The sequence below is a fragment of the Gobius niger genome (assembly GCF_951799975.1).
Source record: "Gobius niger genome assembly, chromosome: 7".
Taxonomy (NCBI): Eukaryota; Metazoa; Chordata; class Actinopteri; order Gobiiformes; family Gobiidae; genus Gobius; species Gobius niger.
The window spans coordinates 999,045-1,020,816 of NC_136858.1; the positions used below are offsets into that span (position 1 = coordinate 999,045).

The following is a 21,772-nucleotide window of genomic DNA, read 5'->3' on the forward strand; positions in this document are numbered from 1 at the left end:
ATGAAATGAGCCACGCAGCATGTTTTTTTTTAACCACAATGAGCCCAATGCAGGATTATATTCCAGTATTGTAAATAAGAATTCATTAGTATGATGTCCACAAAAAGAAAAATACTAGGAATGAAGTAGTAGTAGTAATATTATTCTTTTATTTTATTTTTTTTTAAAATAAGATGTGACACAGATGAACAGAGACAGACCTGCTCAGATGATGGAACTGTAAAAAAAAACAGAGCTTTAGAAAAAGTTGGAGACCCAAACCCAAAGTAAAACTTGGTAGAGTTAGTACATTTTGTGCAGAACTGTCAACTGTTACATTGAGTTCTTGTCACAAAATAAAGTGCAAATATATATATACATAATTATCGGTTATCGGTATCGGGACATGCGGAATTATCGGTTATCGGTTCAAATTGGCATTATCGTGCATCACTAGTATTTTTGGAAGGAGGTCGGTGTGAGAGAATGTTTTTAAATCTGTAAAGCTCTTTGTGTTACATGACATGTATGAAAAGCGCTATACAAATCAAATTGAGTTGATAATTCTGCATTTGTTAAAGTCGTTTTTGAATAATTAGAGAAAGTTTAGATTTTTCTCCATATTGTTTTCCCCCTTAACTGTTTTCAATATTACAATTTTGTCAGAAGATTAACACTAAAACTGAATGAACACTGCTTTAGTTTGCTTCAAAACGTCTTTAATGCATCTGAACAAAGTCCCACAGGATTTTGGGGAGATATTTTTTGAAGGGGATCTTGTGCCTCCTCAAGGCTCGCGCTGCCAGACACTGCAGGCTCATGTTGGTCTGGCTCCTGAGCAGATCCTTGGCCTCACTGGTGGAGCACAAGTCCAGGGGAGTCCTCTTAAACCTGGTGGCCATGTCCATGTGTGCGTCCGCCTCCACCAGGCTGCTGATGATGGTGTGAAGCGTCCGGAAGTCGACGGACTGGTCGTGAATGGCGATGATGTGCAGTGGCGTGTTACCGTCCTTGTCCACAGCGTTGACCTGAGCTCCACATTCAAGCAGAAGCTTCACCACCTGCGCGTCGGGGAATCTGCACAATTCGTAGTTGCCGTCGACGACGGTGAGTGAGCTGACGGCCTGGTGCAGTAGCGTGCAGTCGAATTCAGAGCGCACGTCCATCTTAATCATGCGATAGATGTGTTTGTTCATCTGCACACGCTGCTCCTCCCCACAGGTCGTCTTGGTGGAGATGAAGGAGAGTAACAGGAAGGCAAAGATGTTGAACCTGTAGTCTTTACGAGCCTGAGGCCGCTCCTTCTTGGCTGCAGAGTCCACGCGACTGATGAGGCGCTCCATCTCCAGCACTGAGCAGCTCATCGCCTGCTCCACAGACACTGCGTCCAGAGGCTCGTGGAGGCGCACCATCTGGAAGAAGATCCTCACAAACCTCTGCATGGCGTTGTGCGAGTTCCTGTTGTATCTCTGCTCCAGCCGCAGCGCGTGCAGCCACAGTTTCATGCAGATGTCAAACTTCAGGCTACTTGCGAAACACGCTCCTCTGTAGAAGAGCGGGTCGAGCACAAAGATGTTGTCTGAGCCCAAGATCCTCTCTCGGATCATCAGAGTCTCCAAGTGCAGCGCCTCCTGGTCCTCATGGATGTTCTCCAGATCCTCCAGACTCTCACACTCCCTGCGCGGCCCGTACGCCTCGACGTGTGGCAGCCTCTCTTTGAGGATCGGTCTCCGCGGGTCTCTGCAACGCTCCGTCATGGCCGCATGGAGGTAATGGAACGCTTTCTTGAGGTCATAGTTTTCCTCATCATTGGCCAGTGACGCTCCCAGCAGCTCCAGCCCCTCGACGCGGCTCTTGGCGTCACATTCTTCCGTTAAAAACTCCACCACATCAGCCTTGCATCTCACTGCTGCCAGCTTCAGGGGCGTCATGCCGTGTTCGCCCTCCACCACAGCAGCCCGTCGACCCACCAGCTCCCTGACGATGTCCACAAGCCCCTCCTCCGCGGCGTAGTGCAGCGCTGTAGCTCCTCCGAGGGACTTAACGTCGGGGTCGGCTCCTCTCTCCAGCAGAACCCGCACCACGCCGGTGTGGCCCTCCATCGCCGCGGCCATGAGGCTCGTGTTGTTGGTGTGGTCTGTGACGTTGATGTCGGCGTGATGCTCCAACAGGCACTGCACGACCTCGAGGTGCCCGTAGGTGCAGGCCACATGCAGCGGGGTGGAGCCGGTGATGGGGACGGTGTGGTTGACGTTGGCCTGGTGATGAACCAACTGACGGACCACCTCCAAGTGCCCTGCTCTGGCCGCGCACCACAGGGCGGTCACCCCGCGGATCAGCGTCCTGCACACAGGACACACTCAGACATGAGAGACGTTCCAACAACATGGAGCCAATAATCCATCACAATCAATCTATATTTCAGACTAAAAATGATCCATTAAAGAACATGCATGTAAACCTCTTAACTCCAACCTGAACATGTTTTCTCCTGTTCTCCAAATCTAAAAGCTTCTTCAAAACAGAGGCAAAAAACGAGAAGAAAATGAGGATGTAAACGCAACAAAAAAAAGCTAAAAAGTGACAAAAAAAGCGACAAAAATGACAAAAACTCAACAAAAAAGTGACAGAAATCCAGCAAAAAAAGACAAAAAAATCAAGCAAAAAAAGACAAAAATCCAGCAAAAAAAAGACAAAAATCCAGCAAAAAAAAGACAAAAATCCAGCAAAAAAAGACAAAAATCCAGCAAAAAAAGACAAAAATCCAGCATCCAGTGTAAAAGCGAGTTTAGACGGAGCGTTTGTGTTTGTGATCGATCATGAGACTGACCCGAGAGAAGACGAGACGCTCGCGCTGGTGGGAGGAGTTATTTTGAGGCGTGACTGACCTGCACACGGAGCAGCTGGATGTGCTTTGACATAGACATGCACTAGCCTAGCATTAGCCTAGCGCCACGTAACTCTTCAAACATAAGAACTCTGGATAAGTAGGAAATGAGGCCCTATGTCAAAAATCCTGAAATATCCCTTTAATGAGAACGAGGTGGAACAGCATCGTGCATGAACAATCATCAGCTAATTTAAGTTCAGATGCTCCGACAGAAAGCTAGCAGCGTGTTTGTTGGTTAGTTGAATAAAGTATCCACTGACCCGTCAAAGTCGATGGAGCCCAGCTGCTCCGTGTCCAGTCCACCACTGTCCAGCAGCTGTTCCACCGTCTCATGGTGGCCGTGTCTCGCCGCGTCCATCAGTGGATCGTACGTCTGTGAGAGAAGCAGGTCGTCCTCCAGTTAATACATGTAGCACTAGCTCTGACGCGGGAAACGTTTACTTACCTCCAGAGACGCCATCTTTTTATCCAGAAAACGATTGTTTAATGTGTAAAACAAACAGTAACAGTAACAACACTTTGGCTGTGGCTGGTGACCATAGCAACCCAGTCTTTACATAAAAACATGTTTTTTAAAATTTAGTTTATGTTTGTTTTTAATTTAAAGGATCTATAGATACAGACGGCATCTCTGGAGTCGCCCATATATGGTCATGTTTGAAACCAGTTAAGGGGGAAAACAATTTAGAAAAAATGTATATTTTCTCTAATTATTCAAAAACTACTTTAACAAACGCTGAAATATGAACATAGTTTCTACTAAATAATGATACAAAGACATGGGGAGGAGCAAAGTGGTTCAACAGCCCATAAATACATGAATAACGGGGAATGCTAAAATGATGCAACTTGATGCTACATGTTAGCATTGGGCTAATGCTAACGGTTAGCTCGAGCTAGCTACAACTGCCGTTTTTTCACTTCTACTGAACAATCTGCTGTGAGAAAATATCCATATGGACCCGATTTACACTTGACTTTATTTGCATGATAAATAAGTTCATATTCCACCAGAAAATGGCAAAAAAGAGGGGAAAATTGTGTTTCTCTAAAGATTCTATTTTCCCCCTCGGCGAAGCCACACCCCCTTCTATGACGCGATGCCGTCTGTATCTATATCATGCTATTTTAGCCATTCCAAAGTTAAGTATAGGCATTCATATGATATATTGTACCTCTACCATTATGGAGCACTCATTTTTGTGATAAATATAAATGTTTTCTGGAGGTATTTTTCAAACCCGGAAGACACAACGCTTTGATTCAGTTAACTCCGCCCCCTCTCTCCGCACATACTTTGCCGTAATATAAATAAACAGCAATAAGTGAAGTTACTTCACAATGCAGTTTTAAGGAGTTGACATCTGCAACACAGCTTCATAAATGGCTAACACAAATGCTAATATGCTAACACACATGCTAATATGCTAACACACATGCTAATATGCTAACACACAAGCTAACACGCGTTTGGATTGACTCACCGCTCTGGTCCATCTCTGTTTACATCACTGGCAACTACAGCTGCCAGTGAATTACCGTAAATGTTACAGAATACCTTACCGTATTTTTAACGGTGAAAAAATGGCAACTACAGCTAAAAAAAAAAGTTTTTCTTTTTACGCTGTGGTTGCCAGAATATTTTCGTAAAAAATACAGTTAACATGTAAACAAGGTTCAGGAATCAGTATATAAATTCAAAACGGCTTTTAAACCTTTTAAATTAAATTACATGTTTCATGATTAAAATGTAAAGATGCAACCTTTTATTCAGCTGCCAGATTTCTACCATGAAAAATGTTGTATCACTTTGTCTTTTTTATAAACCAGGCAGCCGTGGTCTTTAGCTCCAAACACAATATAAAATCAAACAATAGTGTAAACTACCTTAAATAAACAATTAAAACTACTATTGCAATACATTTGTTTAAATTACAGCTTATGCACTTTTTACATGCAGTTAAAGACTTTAGTTTTTGTAGCACTAAGTGCTGACATTGATAAGGGACTTTTAATGTACAATATTTGTTGAACTGTTCAATGACAAAAGCAGTATTCTGTGGGCCACTTTTAGTAAGCAGAACTAGCATTGCAGGATGAACCAAACGCCCGATACCTTAACCCGTATGCAAAGGTCTACTTACAGGCATGTGTTGAAAAGTACTATAGTACTCGCTGCAGATATTGTAGTTGTAGGTTAGAAGAATAGTCTTTTTCCAACAGTCCATATGAATGATGGTTTTTGGCAAGTTGTCCATACATGAGATGTGTCTCGCAGTATGAGGGGTCCTTGCGATTTTCCTTCATCCAGCAATCCCAAAAACTGCTAATAAAATAGTCATTAAATACGTTAATATGAAAAAAGTATTTAAATTATATACCGTATTTATTGCACCATTAGGCGCACCTGATTATAAGGCGCATTATCAATGATAATGTTTATTTTCATAAATAAGGAATACAAGGTGCATTAATTAATGCTGGTTCATCTGCAAACAAAGGCACGATTCAGTACGAATGAAGTTGATACAAAGGGAGCACCGGGATATAAAGGCACTGTTAAAATTAAAGGCTTTTATGTGCTCCTTATAGTGCAAAAAATACGGTAATAATAATGCATTAGCTTAGCTTATACAGCGCTTTTCAAGATGCTCAAAGTTGATTTACAATTGTGTGCATTATTCATTCACTTCATACTTTGTAGTAGTAAGTTACTATTGTAGCCACAGCTGCCCTGGGGTAGACTGATGGCAGCGAGGCAACGAGTCTGTGCCATCGGCCCCGCCGACCACCACCCAAGAGTCATTTTGTCACAATAGAACCTGAGTCAGCAATGGTTTTTAAATTGGCAGTATGATAACAAACACTGGATCTGGAGGGTCCATTATTTTTCCAGGTTTTCTGTGACTATACTTCACATCATAGCAGAGCACAGAAGGAGCACCTGGATCTGGTTGTATAATTTAGTGCATTTAAACACCTCTCCAAACATTGTCACTGTTACATGCAACTATTCTGACTAGAATCAGCCAAGACCCTTCGAACTTCAAAAGTTTGTGTTCAAAATGAACATCATTAACTTTTAGCAGGGCATTTGCTGCTGCATTTAACACAATAAACTATTGAATGTGTGGACTACTCAGACATCACTTTTGGTTATTTCATAAAGGCATTAGTAGATATTAGCCTATATGAAAAAGCGGTTTATTATTAAGGTTGTTACCTCAGATGTTTCAACAGTTGTAATACCGCCTTCGTCAGAGATGAACGTGATGCATCTTTTCAGGTTTTCCCAGGCCTGGCCCTCCTGACAAAAGCAATAATCAGTCAATCACGCCTCGTTTTAGCCACTACTCTCAAACATCAAATATAAATACAATATTTCATTGAAGTCAGTGACTGACATAAAATAATGCACCCAGCCCTTTTTTGCACGTGCACACCTTCTGTTTGTCGATGCATCCCTTGGCAATGCTGAGCCTCCGCCTTTTCTTCCTTGACGTCTGTGTGGACACTGGTCGTGGGGGCAGCCAGGCTTCTTCTGCAGTGCAAACAAATAATAACAGCAATTGGAATTATAGCAGCTACTGATAATCTTATTCAAATGCTTCCAGACCAGCAGTCCAGTACAACACTATCCTATATCCCCTAAAATGATGCTTGTTCATGCACTCACCCCAGGATAGCGAGTAGTCCTCCATTTCCCCCTTGTCCGGCTCAGTACTAGGTGTCAGATTGGGGTTGTACAGTTGGCTCTTGTACTTAGCTGAAAGTCCAGCCTCATCACTGAACAGTGCTTCAAAGTCCAGATCAATCTGTTTAAAGAATAAAAGTACAAATGTCAGAAAATGCAGTGAAAATGTGTGTTTACACATCACCTACAGATCATACACCCTGTGATCACTCTGAAACATGTTACCTGCTTCTACAGAAGATCAAGCTAGTGCTTGCTGTCTTGTATAGATGCTACGCACTCTCAAATTCACTCATATTACCAATGCCCAAACTTCAAAAATCTTGAAGCTCTGTGCTCTGTGCACATGCTAAAATATTGATAACAGGACTCTCTCCATTCTCACCATTCCCATGGTCCTTCAGAGCCTTCCTGAGGTCCTGCAAAATACACAACACATCAACATCAGTAAAAATGATCAAAATATTAACAAGTAACATATTATTAAAAGTAAAACTCACAGTATTATTTGTCATTATACAATTGCACTTACCAGATGTAGAATTAGTCCTGAAACACTGAAACACTGCGACTCTGCGCTGTAACTGTGGGCCAACCTGACCAGCATGTTTTTGGAGGTGAAACCTGGTTGGTTGCCTCCAGTGCTCCTCTTAAACGCTGCATCGCTTCCTGAGTTTGTCCCGGTTTCAGAGCATGGTGTCCCGCACTGGTGGGCTTCTCCACTTCCTCCTTCCTCCTGCGCAGCTCCCTCTGCTTCTCATCTTCGTCTTTGTCCTCCTCCTTCTCCCCTGGCCCTGACAAAATTTTCCACCTGAGGGTCACAATATTTCTGTTTAATATAAGAGTAAAACGTAAGAGCAATGACGCGGCATAACCACACCATGACAGCGTATATTAACCTGTATCAAAGGTTATTCAAGTTCCTGATTGTGTGCAGTGAACACACACGTGACTCCTGGCTGTTCCTTCAGTGGTGCTGCTCTTCTTCACATTTTGTACATTCACACTGCAGATGCAACATGACCAAATACACACAATGAAAAAGTGGTTAAAAACAAGAATTAAATATAATCTTATAAAATGGAGGATGTGACAGTTCCTCTATTTGTGTGTATTTTAATAGATAAAGCTCACAGTGGTGAGTACAGTTACAAACAACCCCTAATTTAACCTCTTACCCCCCGCCTTAACTTAGTGCATTTTCTCCAGTCTAGCTTTACCCAAATGTAAAAGCTTCTGTTCTGAAACTTACAGCCTATAGACTAATGCCTCATTTGAAAGCTAAGACCTACAAAACTGATCGTGACCTTTTAAACTGGAGAAAATGTGCTCAGTTCAGGTGGGGGTTAAGAGGTTAATTCAATGACAACTGATATGGAAAATTTAAACTTTTCCTATAATAAAATCAACACTCAGGTTTATACAGAGGCTGCACCTTTCTACGTAGTATGTTACAGTATATATTCACATAACATTTAAAGCAGTAGTAAGTAACTCTTCCCCCTAGAGGCCATAAGCCTAACTGCAGGTGTCATAGCAAGTTATGATTTTTTAACTTATTAAATGTATTGCAGAGTAAATACTACACTGACAGGAAAGGCGAAGGGAGAGAGGGTTACTGTGCATCCAATTATACAATGGAAATATTTTTTTTCACTCAAACTTGGCTGTTAATACTGTTTAAAGTGACGTTAGCCCGCAGTTAGCTTTGCCCGTTAGCATGCTAGCTTCTTCTTCGTGATTCCATTAGTGTGTGTTGCTTTCTCCGGACCGGGGGCAGTCAAGTTACAAACATGGTTTTCTGTCCAGAGACACCAGGGGGAGATGAAAGACCCTCCAATCATCCCATAAGCACTTGTATTACCCCCACAGGGACTACGGAAAGGATTTATTAAGGTCAACACGTTACTTAGTACTGCTTTAATGTTAGTGAAATAGTAGAATAGTTCAGATTGCTTTATGCTAGTAGGCTTATAAGACTGCTATAATAATGATTCAATTATATCTAGAAGCTGTTGTAGTCTGCACTGATTTCCAAACTAGAGGTGGCTGTAAACCACAGACAAACCAACGACAACTTTATTTGCGCATAATCACTGACGCTGTATAAGCACTTCAATCACATTACTTGCATTACCAGACAAAGCTAGGCGGTGTGACTGGGTGTAAAGCTCAAAGTTGTACGTGCATCTCTCTATCACTGCGGTACCACGCTTCCCCTCACCGCTGTTTTCTCCGCTGTAACGTTAGTGCACGTGGCTCCTGACGCCTTTTCCACCTCCAGCAGCGCGTGCACGTCCTGTAGATACTCTCTGTCACTGCATCCAACAGATCAGTTTGTGGATGCAAAACAACTTTCTCCAACTAAACTCAGACAAAACTGAGATAATTGTTTTTGGCCCACAGGCACAAAGAGTTATCTGTCACCTTGAGTCTCTCTCCCTAAAACCAAAAAATCTGGTTCGAAATCTAGGAGTAATCATGGACTCAGACCTGAACTTAAACAGCCACATCAAAGCAATAACATCAGCAACTTTTTACCATCTGAAAAACATTGCTAAGATCAGAGGAATAGTGTCAAAACCAGACTTAGAGAGACTTATCCATGCATTTGTCTCCAGCAGGTTAGACTACTGTAACGGCCTGCTCACTGGCCTCTCTAAACGAGCTATCAGACAGCTACAGTACATCCAGAACGCTGCTGCCCGAGTCCTGACAAGGACCAGGAAATACGACCATATTAGTCCAGTGCTCCGGTCTCTGCACTGGCTTCCTGTCACTCAGAGAATAGACTTTAAAACAGCTCTGCTTGTGTACAAGTCTTTTCATGGTTTAGCACCAAAGTACATCTCTGACATGTTACAGCCGTATGAACCATCTCGGGCCCTGAGAACTTCAGGGAGGGGCCTCCTGGTGGTTCCCAGAGTCAATAATAAACACGGTGAGGCTGCGTTTCAGTTTCATGCAGCTAAAATCTGGAACAGTCTTCACGAGGATGTGAGACAGGCCTCAACTCTGACAATGTTCAAATCCAGGCTGAAAACAGTTCTGTTTGCCCGTGAATATGACTGAAAGTATTTTATCTGCACTCTTGCCTTTTACTGTAATTGATTAAATTTTATGTTGATGTCCAGAGGAGAAGGAGCGACATAAACAGAGGTTAGGTAACTTTGTGTGAATGAGCAAGAAAAATAGTGCTCAAGACAGAGCGAAATAGTGCTCAAGACAGAGCGAAATAGTGCTCAAGACAGAGCGAGTCAAAACAAGACTTAAAAATAGTGCTCAAGACAGAGCGAGTCAAAACAAGACTTAAAAATAGTGCTCAAGACAGAGCGAGTCAAAACAAGACTTAAAAATAGTGCTCAAGACAGAGCGAGTCAAAACAAGACTTAAAAATAGTGCTCAAGACAGAGCGAGTCAAAACAAGACTTAAAAATGCATATAACTGAAAGTATTTTATCTACACTCTTGCCTCTTACTGTAATTGATTAATTCTATGTTGATGTTTTTATTGATTGTATTTGTTTTCTTATATTTATGCAACTGTGAAGCACTTTGAATTGCCTTGTGTATGAATTGTGCTCTACAAATAAACTTGCCATGCCTTGCACGTTCATATGACCGTTATGCTACTGTGACCGGCTGACATCGCGGGTTTAGCAGCTTCCATTGTATTCACGGAGAACGTAACCAGGGCTCGACACTAACTTTTTTCATGACCGTCCCGACACCGTCCCGAAAACCATTTGGCATCGCCCCGAAATGGATGTGAACCGTCCCGAATTTTATAGAGCTCTCGTTCTTTTATAGGAAGAGGGGAGCATGCACACTCGCTTACATAAATATTAGGGCTGCAACTATTGATTATTTACATCGATTTGTCGAGTAATCAGATATGTATTGCATTTATATTGAAAAACTACATTTCATGACTTTAGAGCAGATTATAAAAGGAGAAAAAATGTTTTAAACAAAGGATCTTTCTGCTAGAAATAACATCATTTATTCTTAATTTCTTAGTTTGTCCCAAAAGCAGCAACATTTGACTCTCATTAAGAGACGCCTGTCCTTATGTCCATGACGAGGAGCGAGAGCAGCTTCAGAGTGTCTTTATATTATTCAGTACTTTTGTTCTTATTCAGGTGAAGTAGGTCCTGACTGGAAACAGAATCTTGAAATGTTCTGCTGAAGCTCAGGTGATTCATTTCTTTCCCAGGATCTCAACCAGAGGGGTTTCCTAAAAGAGGAGAAACATTTTATTTATTTTTGTCACAGTATTGCTATAGCAGGGATTAATGTGTCAGTGTTTATGGTTCATAAATGTATTTGTTGTGAGCCATGAAAGGATGGATATGAAAAATTTAAAGTACGGATGAAACAGTGTGACTGTTGGAGTTTTATTCTGCTTTTGAAATAGTGTGACCACCATAAATAGTTTAAACAGACCAATGGGACAATTTGGCAGAACTTTGAAGTACAGAGGAATTAGTTTAGTTTTTTATAGATCAGGTATTTTTTTTATCCCACTAAAAAGACACATCTTTTCATTATTACAACTTTTATAACACTGGGCGAGCAACAGATTGCAATATATTATTAAGCAGTTAAACACAAAAATCATGAAGGCTTCAGTGATAAAGTGGGACATGTTAAGCATGGAGGAGAACGACATGGCTCTGCAGGACAGTCAAAAGAGGGACAGGTGGTCACGCTACGTAAATCTGTGTTTTTATTTATCTTAATTTAAATCGTAGCTACAGCGTAAAGATATTTAGCGCAAACCACTTTGCAGCGACGGAGGAGTAGATACAGTAGGATGTAAAAGTCTGTGTTTGGTGAGGGGTGGAAGGAGAGAAGTTACTTTATCATGTCACACTTTGAAGTAACAGTGGATGAAAGTGTAGATGGTCCTGATGGTAAATCATCACTGATGCAGTTGTCAGTATTGTTGTGGCGGTAGCGGGGGAGTCTTGTCCTTTCGCCTCGTTCGCCTCCGTCCTGTCTTCGCCTCTCGTTGTGGAGTTTCTTCTTGTTTGAGTCGTGTTTTGATGATTACAACAGCCTGGTTCTCCGCTCCGCTACCTGGCTCTGCCCGGCTACGAGTTTTAGCACAGCGAGCTCCGCTCTGGTGTTTACAACCATAGAGCTGTGCTCTTGAGAAGCGGCCGTGCGGAAACAAGCGCCACTTAGTTCCGAGCGCGTAGGCCCCGTTTCATACGGTTTTAATGAGAAATATTACTTAAGCAAATCATCGAAGCAGGAAAATATTATTCAAAGCATTTTACTAATCGAGTTCATCGATTTAATCGATGAATCATTGCAGCCCTAAAAATACATATATAAAAGGCCTATCGTCCCGAGACCGTCCCGGGTAAGATCTCATCTCGTCCCGTGCATTTTTTTTTCCGTCCCCGGGACGACGGGACTACGTTAGTGTCGAGCCCTGACGTAACCCATGATAAAACCGACTTTAGCTAACGGAGGGCGATAGCTAGGCGCCCCAGTGCAGAAAATAACGGAGACTTAACTGATCGTGACATTAACCCACATTAACAGAGAGCACGTTAGCAAAGCCATGACTAATGTCTCTGCAGAAAGCCGATGGAGCCCAACATTTCACATATTGTTTCAACAAAGGGCTAGCTTCTGCTACTCAGTCTGCTAATCGCCTAGCATCCATCAATTCTGACAATTCGGAGAAAAACAGTGACTACATAGACTTTGCATAAGTATACAACTAAAGTTCATAGACTCACCGTTCAAAGTTGTGTCCAGGACCAATACCAGTTAGTGTGGTTCGGGCTATGGCTCGCCATCCAGATCTGGAGAATCTTCTGGAATCCAACTCCGATAAAAAACCTGACCTGGAAACAGGTCAGACGATAGCTTAAATTCTATTCTATAATGACTACAGGCTACTAGAAAGCTATTACATTTGCTCAAAATATCTTCTAGTTGTACAACATCAGGCTTCAAAAATTACACAATTAAAATGAACCAATTTACATTAGTTTACATTCCGTAACAAAATAGTTTTTCTCAAAAATGTATAGCAAGTATACTTTAAGTTCAAAAATAGCACTTCTTGGCTTTAAATGCATAAACTTAAACATTTCTCTTCCAAAATAACTTAAAAATCCAGGTACCAGCACTTGACATTACCCTACTAATTTTGTACAGTGGCTAACCCACATTAGCACCACTGGGGTAAGAAATAACATGTGCTAAATAAGCAATCTTGCACAGAAACGGAAATTTTACAACTCTACAAAAGTGACTTTGCATAAACCTTCAAGTAGTATTTCGTATCAAATGAATTGGGACCTTGGCTTATCGTTTCTAACTCTAAAAAGTGTGTTTTTGTAATGAAAAGCTGGCGGAGATACCACTCGGAGATTAGCATCCGGAGATTAGCATGCTAACTAGCCCCCATACACAATGAATGGCACTCACCATGCTACTTCACACGTGGGACACGAGTTTACGCAGCTCGCATGGGTTCGCAGCCTTTGGGACTCTCAGAATCTTAAATTAATAAAACGAATTGTCATTCATCTGCATATAGCAATATTTTACTTAATTAGGGTTGGAATTTGCTTACCTAGCACCGTGTATTTTCCACCAAAAAGGCTGCTACTAACACGTTAGCTTCCCCGGAGCAGGTACAAGGTCTCTCTCAGTCTGCGTCTCTGGCATGTCTGACTAGCACGTACAGAGCACGTAGAGGTCGAGAGAGACTTGACCTTATTGGTTAATGATGATTTTAGACTAAAGCGCTATTGGCTGCTCGGGGTGTCAAACTAAAATACATATTACGTCTTTTTAAATTATATTTTTAACAATATTTATCTATTTATATTTCTATACTTTTTTAGTCAATATTTATTCTTATTATGAATTAGGGAGTTTTAATCATCTTAATCAGAGTAGTATCAATATTCCATCCATCCATCCATTTTCTTCCGCTTTATCCGGGGCCGGGTCGCGGGGGCAGCAGTCTCAGCAGAGATGCCCAAACTTCCCGATCCACACACACCTCCTCCAGCTGTTCTGGGGGGGACCCCGAGGCGACACCAGGTCAGCTCGGAGACATAGTCCCACCACCGTGTCCTGGGCCTTCCACGAGGCCTTGTCCCACTAGGACATGCCTGGAACACCTCCCGCGGGAGGCGACCAGGAGGCATCCGAAACAGATGCCCGAGCCACCTCAGCTGCTCCTTTCGACGTGAAGGAGCAGCGACTCTACTCCGAGCTCCTCCCGGGTAACTGAGCTCCTCACCCGATCTCAGAGGGTGCGCCCAGCCACCCTGCCAAGGAAACTCATTTTGGCCGCTTGTATTCGCGATCTTGTCCTCCCCGGTAAGGTCTACTCCAGGGTGCTGGAGAGGAGGATCCGGCCGATAGTTGAACCTCGGATCCAGGAGGAACAATGCGGTTTTCGTCCTGGTCGTGGCACACTGGACCAACTCTATACCCTTCATCGGGTACTCGAGGGTTCGTGGGAGTTCGCCCAACCAGTCCACATGTGTTTTGTGGATCTGGAGAAAGCGTTCGACCGTGTCCCTCGTGGTGCCCTGTGGGGGGTGCTCCGGGAGTATGGGGTCCGGGGCCCTCTGCTAAGGGCTGTCCGTTCCCTGTATGAGCAGCAGGAGCTTGGTTCGCATTGCCGGCAGTAAGTCAGACCTGTTCCCGGTGCGTGTTGGTCTCCGCCTGGGCTGCCCTTTGTCACCGGTTCTGTTCATTACTTTTATGGACAGAATTTCTAGGCGCAGCCAGGGGCTGGAGGGTGTCCGGTTTGGGAGCCTCAGGATCTCATCTCTGCTGTTTGCGGACGATGTTGTTCTGATGGCTTCAACGAACCAGGACCTTCAGCTGCACTGGGGCGGTTTGCAGCCGAGTGTGTAGCGGCCGGGATGAGGATCAGCACCTCCAAATCCGAGGCCATGGTTCTCCACCGGAAAAAGGTGGCTTCCCCTCTACAGGTCGGTGGGGAGTCCTTGCCTCAAGTGGAGGAGTTCAAGTATATTAACCTGTATCAAAGGTTATTCAAGTTCCTGATTGTGTGCAGTGAACACACACGTGACTCCTGGCTGTTCCTTCAGTGGTGCTGCTCTTCTTCACATTTTGTACATTCACACTGCAGATGCAACATGACCAAATACACACAATGAAAAAGTGGTTAAAAACAAGAATTAAATATAATCTTATAAAATGGAGGATGTGACAGTTCCTCTATTTGTGTGTATTTTAATAGATAAAGCTCACAGTGGTGAGTACAGTTACAAACAACCCCTAATTTAACCTCTTACCCCCCGCCTTAACTTAGTGCATTTTCTCCAGTCTAGCTTTACCCAAATGTAAAAGCTTCTGTTCTGAAACTTACAGCCTATAGACTAATGCCTCATTTGAAAGCTAAGACCTACAAAACTGATCGTGACCTTTTTAAACTGGAGAAAATGTGCTCAGTTCAGGTGGGGGTTAAGAGGTTAATTCAATGACAACTGATATGGAAAATTTAAACTTTTCCTATAATAAAATCAACACTCAGGTTTATACAGAGGCTGCACCTTTCTACGTTGTATGTTACAGTATATATTCACATAACATTTAAAGCAGTAGTAAGTAACTCTTCCCCCTAGAGGCCATAAGCCTAACTGCAGGTGTCATAGCAAGTTACGATTTTTTAACTTATTAAATGTCTTGCAGAGTAAATACTACACTGACAGGAAAGGCGAAGGGAGAGAGGGTTACTGTGCATCCAATTATACAATGGAAATATTTTTTTTCACTCAAACTTGGCTGTAAATACTGTTTAAAGTGACGTTAGCCCGCAGTTAGCTTTGCCCGTTAGCATGCTAGCTTCTTCTTCGTGATTCCATTAGTGTGTGTTGCTTTCTCCGGACCGGGGGCAGTCAAGTTACAAACATGGTTTTCTGTCCAGAGACACCAGGGGGAGATGAAAGACCCTCCAATCATCCCATAAGCACTTGTATTACCCCCACAGGGACTACGGAAAGGATTTATTAAGGTCAACACGTTACTTAGTACTGCTTTAATGTTAGTGAAGTAGTAGAATAGTTCAGATTGCTTTATGCTAGTAGGCTTATAAGACTGCTATAATAATGATTCAATTATATCTAGAAGCTGTTGTAGTCTGCACTGATTTCCAAACTAGAGGTGGCTGTAAACCACAGACAAACCAACGACAACTTTATTTGCGCATAATCACTGACGCTGTATAAGCACTTCAATCACATTACTTGCATTACCAGACAAAGCTAGGCGGTGTGACTGGGTGTAAAGCTCAAAGTTGTACGTGCATCTCTCTATCACTGCGGTACCACGCTTCCCCTCACCGCTGTTTTCTCCGCTGTAACGTTAGTGCACGTGGCTCCTGACGCCTTTTCCACCTCCAGCAGCGCGTGCACGTCCTGTAGATACTCTCTGTCACTGCATCCAACAGATCAGTTTGTGGATGCAAAACAACTTTCTCCAACTAAACTCAGACAAAACTGAGATCATTGTTTTTGGCCCACAGGCACAAAGAGTTATCTGTCACCTTGAGTCTCTCTCCCTAAAACCAAAAAATCTGGTTCGAAATCTAGGAGTAATCATGGACTCAGACCTGAACTTAAACAGCCACATCAAAGCAATAACATCAGCAGCTTTTTACCATCTGAAAAACATTGCTAAGATCAGAGGAATAGTGTCAAAACCAGACTTAGAGAGACTTATCCATGCATTTGTCTCCAGCAGGTTAGACTACTGTAACGGCCTGCTCACTGGCCTCTCTAAACGAGCTATCAGACAGCTACAGTACATCCAGAACGCTGCTGCCCGAGTCCTGACAAGGACCAGGAAATACGACCATATTAGTCCAGTGCTCCGGTCTCTGCACTGGCTTCCTGTCACTCAGAGAATTGACCCGTTGCGTGTAGTCACATGATCATGTGAGTGAGCCGGAACGGACGTCACGGAGAGCGACGGGAGTCAGGACGGAAGTGTTACACTGAGGGAAAGATCCAGGATTGCGATTGTTGTTGTTTTTGTTTTGGAGATAAAGCCATGGCTTCAGCAAGTCCGAGCGCGGTGGACTTATCAGCTGAAGTAGCACATTTAGTCGGGACTCACAGGCAGAGATATATACAGAAGTTAGCGATAGCTAGCTTGCCAACAGACCCGTACCTTCTCGCTCCTGCTTTGTTTACCGATTTGATCAAATCGCCAACTTTGCCAGAATTCACCCCTCATGATTTATACCATTATGTGGTAAACGGTGTGTCTCCTTATACTGGAGCTGATTTAAAAGCTTATAAAAGTCTTGACGCTTACCAGTTTTTTGTTGCTGGCTGGGTCACCGCGACGAGATGCTACTGTCACACTGGAGGGACAATGTATCTCATAATGGCAAAGGTAAGACCTGCTCAATCAATGCTTATTAATTACAGTATTTGTGTTAACACGCACGCCTTTAGGCTTTTTGGATCAATATTATTTTTACAATAACCCACAGAAAAGCATGTGCACTGTGTTGGGGGGTAACGTATTACAAAAGTAGCGAGTTACAATTTTGTTTAACTTTTTTCAGAAACTAAGGAATATAACATAGCTATTACTTATACAAAATACAGGAATATACTAGTCATTACAATTCAAGTAACTCGAGTTACAAGAGCTTTTAAATGTATGAAGGAAAAAATGCCAAACAAGTTGGACACTGGTGAATAAGATCTGCAGCCTGTAGTTAATGTCGTCTAAACAAAACACAAGAGAATGGAGGAAAGGGAAATCTCTGACTGCACTTTTGCTCGGTGGCTTCATTACTATATTCAGTTTATATTTTGCAATTTTTTGTAATGTAGTGTAACTCGGCTACATTTTTAATACAGGAATATGTAATACAAACAGTAAAGCTGTAACTACTAATCTAGAATATATTCAATTTTTTAAGAAACTTGACTAACACTGTCCATCACTATAACAATATAAAGGTGTCTCTTTTATTTATCATTTCAGGTTCATCACAGTCAGTCTGAAGCTCCTCTCAAGCCATGGGTGTCGGTAAAAAGGATGGAACAGTAATGTGTGGCCACTGCACATGCAAAGCAGGTCTGGGAGAAGTGTGCTCTCATGTCACAGCGCTCCTCTACGCACTTGACTCGGGGGTGAAACGTTTAGAGGATAAAAGTTGCACCGATGGACCTAGGCAGTGGGGCCTTCCTCCTGTCCAAACAGGCAAAGCTCTTTATGAAGAAGCAACCGCAATTAACTTTTCAAATCCAGCCGAGAAACATGACACAAACACCAAATCCCATACAAGACAACCTGAAAAGAAAAGAGCGAAAAGAGATGTGTCTACGGCTGCCATAGAAAAATTCTATAAAGATCTGGACAATGCAGCCCCAACAGCATCAGAGAAGAGTGGCCTCCTGAGGGTATTGCCAGAGTACTGTAAACAGTTTGTGCCAAAGGTGATTTCTCTCAAACTACCAAAGCCTCTGACAGAGTTATACAAGTCTCATAACCGCGGGTTGTTTGCCTCTGACCTCATGGTGAAATGTGATGAGGAATTCATGAACATGGAAGTCACACAGGAGCAGGTAACTGATTTTCTTAATCAAAGCTATACTGAAATTTGATTTGCGATTGTTGTTTTAATGCTATTTTGAATGTTGTAGGGAGTAAAAGTAGAGGAAGAGACACGGCAACAGGGACAGTCCAGGCTATGGTTTGACATGAGAGGTGGCAGGGTGACAGCGTCCAGGTTCAAATCAGCAGCAAGAACCGACCCTACAAATCCTTCCAAATCTTTGATTAGGCAGATATGTTATCCCAACCAGGGCCGCTTTTCGACAGTGGCAACAAGGCATGAGTATGATGACACGAACATTCAAGACATGTTTTTATAGTGAAACTATGCTTACATCTTTCAAATCAAATATGAATTAGCACATTTATACGTCTCCTCCTGGAACCACCACCTTAACGTGGTGGAGGGGTTTGAGCACCCAAATGATCCTGGAGCTCTGTTGTTGGGGGCTTTGTGCCCCTGGTAGGGTCTCCCATGGATGGTTATTTACACGTGTTACAATGTTAAGGACATTTTCAGGGAACGGTCTCAGGAGCTTATAGGAAAATTGTAGTTAAAGACTGAGAACAGGGTTTCTGCGGGTACAAAAAAATGTATTGAGCCAAAATCAAGGCAGTCATTCAAAAGCATTTAATTTATGGAAAAATTATGACATCACTCAACATATTTTACTGTATAAGTTCATTAAAAATACCAAAATGATGGTCTAAAACATGCTTTTGCTGAAATGTACCGATTTTTTTTTTACATAGAAGTCACAATTATCTTTCCTCTTTTTGATGAAATGTTTGCAAATTCTAAGAAATGACATTAAAAAGCATTAAATTGAACTCTCTTCTGTCTGTATAAACCCTTAAAGGAAATGGTTGAAATCATAATAACTTGGTTTTCTTGTTTAGATGGGGATGCGAACATGAAAAAATAGCGAGGCAGACATATGAAGCCATCGCTGGACCACAGCATCAGGACCTGAGAGTTTGTGACTCCGGACTGCACATCAACCCTCGATGGCCATACCTCGGAGCTTCTCCAGATGCACTGCTTTCCTGCACCTGCTGTGGTAATGGTGTTTTGGAGATTAAGTGTCCACATTGTGCCAAAGGTGCTGGAGTTCTCGGTGCCGCAGACAAGAAGCATTTCTGCCTTGACAACACAAATGGGATTTACACACTGAGCAGAGATCACGCGTACTACTACCAGGTGCAAACTCAGTTGTTTGTGACAGAGCGAATGTACTGTGACTTCATGGTGTGGTCTGAATCAGATTGTTTTTTACAAAGGATTATTCCTGATAGTGTCTTCTTTACAGAAGCATTGCAACATGTAGAAATGTTCTATAGGGCAGCAATTTTACCTGAGCTATTGGCCAAAATATATACATGTCCAGAAATGCAGCTATCAGACACCACACAGAGCACAGAGTCAGTGGTGGGAGAGAAGGAGTAGTAAAGCCAAGTTTGTAATAGCTCTCTTCATGCTTGTTTACAGTGTTTAGTGTTAAGACTGTGCAATAGGTTGTGTTCACCTCAATATTAAACTGTAGGCTCTTAAGAATGTTGATATGTCACATGGAGGGCAACTGAAAATTTGTTGGCAGTAACTAGTGTAACTGTTCATTTTTTGTTATAGTTTATTGCCAATTTATCTGTAATTATTGGGCCGATTCACATGAAAAATAAACTGTCACAAAGTTCAAATTCATATCATCCAACACATATGAACTATGGGCTAATGGTTTCCTCATAAAGTCGTAAAAAAGTGGAGAAACAATATTCAAAAACACGTGCGAGATGTTGGTCAGGTTTGTTTTCATTATTTTTTTTAGCTCTTCACCATATACTTGTTATGGAGCACAAACTTAAACATGTCTTGCTGACAGACAAGGTAATATACAAAACAAAGCAACGCACTTCACTGATTCAGCGGGAGAACCCTCTGTGAATTTGGACATATTCTTTTTGGGAATTTCTTTCATAAACTGTTTCTCTCTGTTGTATTGACACCTACCCTCCATCTGAAATAGAATTCCATAATGTGAACGCAACCTATTTGTTAAAAATGTATTCATAGTTCAGGTTTTAAAATCGATTTGTTTCAGCTACTAATCGCTGAAAGAGCAAGATATTAACTGATCGGGTCTATATTTGGAATATACTGTTTACTGTCTATATGTCAATAATTGCAGTTCTTGCACAATGTTACCTGTTTTACAAAAACACACATGTTCAATTTCATTTTTATTCATTGATGTGTGAAGTTACAGTACACAAATAAATTAGATTTTGCACTTTCTTCTTTCTTCTGATTTCATTTTACTAACTGTACAGTAGATGTGTAGTAAACATTTCAAGATGATTGTTAATCAGTTGGCACAACAGAAGGGCACAGGTTTGTTAGGGCACATGCTACTCTCACTATTTTGTCCAAAGTAGTGTACTTTGCATCGTCGCTGGTCAAAAGACTAATGGGCACCGGTCCATGCAACATTTTATACTTTGAGCGTGCTTGTCCAATGACCCTCTCAACATGTATGCGGACTGCTGCAAGTCTTCGGCTGTCTTCCAGTTCAACTGCACCCAGCTGCTTTTTGCCCCGTGTGAACGCAGGTGTTTCAACTTTTGCGCAGTACAGCCCGACTTGGTTCTGGATTGTGAAACCACGGTCAGCGAGGATTACATCTCCAGGTAGAAGGTGATCCAAAAAGCCACTGTTTGCTGTAATGTGTGCATCTGTCGTGCGTCCACCCCAGCCATTTGAGATGAAGGAAATTACGCCTTGAGGAGTAATGCTTATAAGGTATTTCATGGTGTTGTGAGATTTATATTGAGAGTATGTCTGTGCCCTTGCCTTCAGATCTTTTGGTTTATCCATGAATATCTCAAAACAATCTACAATTGATATGCAATGTTTGAAGGATTTTCTAAAGCACATAGGCATAGATGTTTCGACATGCTCCCTTTCTGGCCATACCACACATGCTGGTACAAGGATATCATTCAGTACATTAATCACATTGGTAAAAACTCTGGAAACAGTGGAACTATGAACATCAAAAAGATAAGATAAAAGTGAAACCATCAAATTACCTCTCAGTCTCATTAAGGTAATAAGCAGTTGGTGGAAACTTGTCATGTGTTTAGTGTCTTTGAGGAATGGCTTTACTAGGTCAAAAACAGCCATAAACACTTCATACCTGTGTAGTCCTGTAAGTGTTTTTAGTTTTTCTTTGTTTTTGAAACTGTTTTGTTCAAGGAGGTGTACGCTTAGCTTCTCTTTCAGTGCAAATGTCTCACTTCGGAGAACCTGACACTCACTCTGAAGTACCTCAATGTACTCTGCACTGAGGTCCGTTTGGCACATCACATCACCATTGGAAGTGTCATTCTCACACATGTTAGCTTCATTTTCATGGTTCTCTTCAGGTTCAGTTGCCTCAACAGTGAGATTGACGAGTGCTCCAGTGTCTTCATTTTGAGATGACAGTAGCTTCCTTTTTCTCTTTATTTCTTGCCTGATACCATATTTCTGGAGAGTCTTCAGGGCATGTCTTCTGGTCGGAGACTTGGTGTGGGCAAATACAGATGGCACATAATCAGGTGACAAGGGGTCCTGGCTCTTC

At 42.2% G+C, this 21,772-nt stretch overlaps 1 protein-coding gene across 1 annotated transcript; it reads right to left on the reverse strand.

The window, feature by feature from the left end:
- Positions 1–698: 698 nt before the first annotated feature.
- Positions 699–6,957, reverse strand: LOC306965106 (protein fem-1 homolog B-like; the record flags this gene model as incomplete). The annotated part of the gene is made up of 5 exons (XM_079559349.1): positions 699–2,322; positions 3,130–3,242; positions 6,313–6,410; positions 6,546–6,684; positions 6,949–6,957. The coding sequence occupies 5 exons, from the start codon at positions 6,955–6,957 to the stop codon at positions 699–701; spliced, it is 1,983 nt and encodes a 660-aa protein (XP_079415475.1).
- Positions 6,958–21,772: the final 14,815 nt, after the last annotated feature.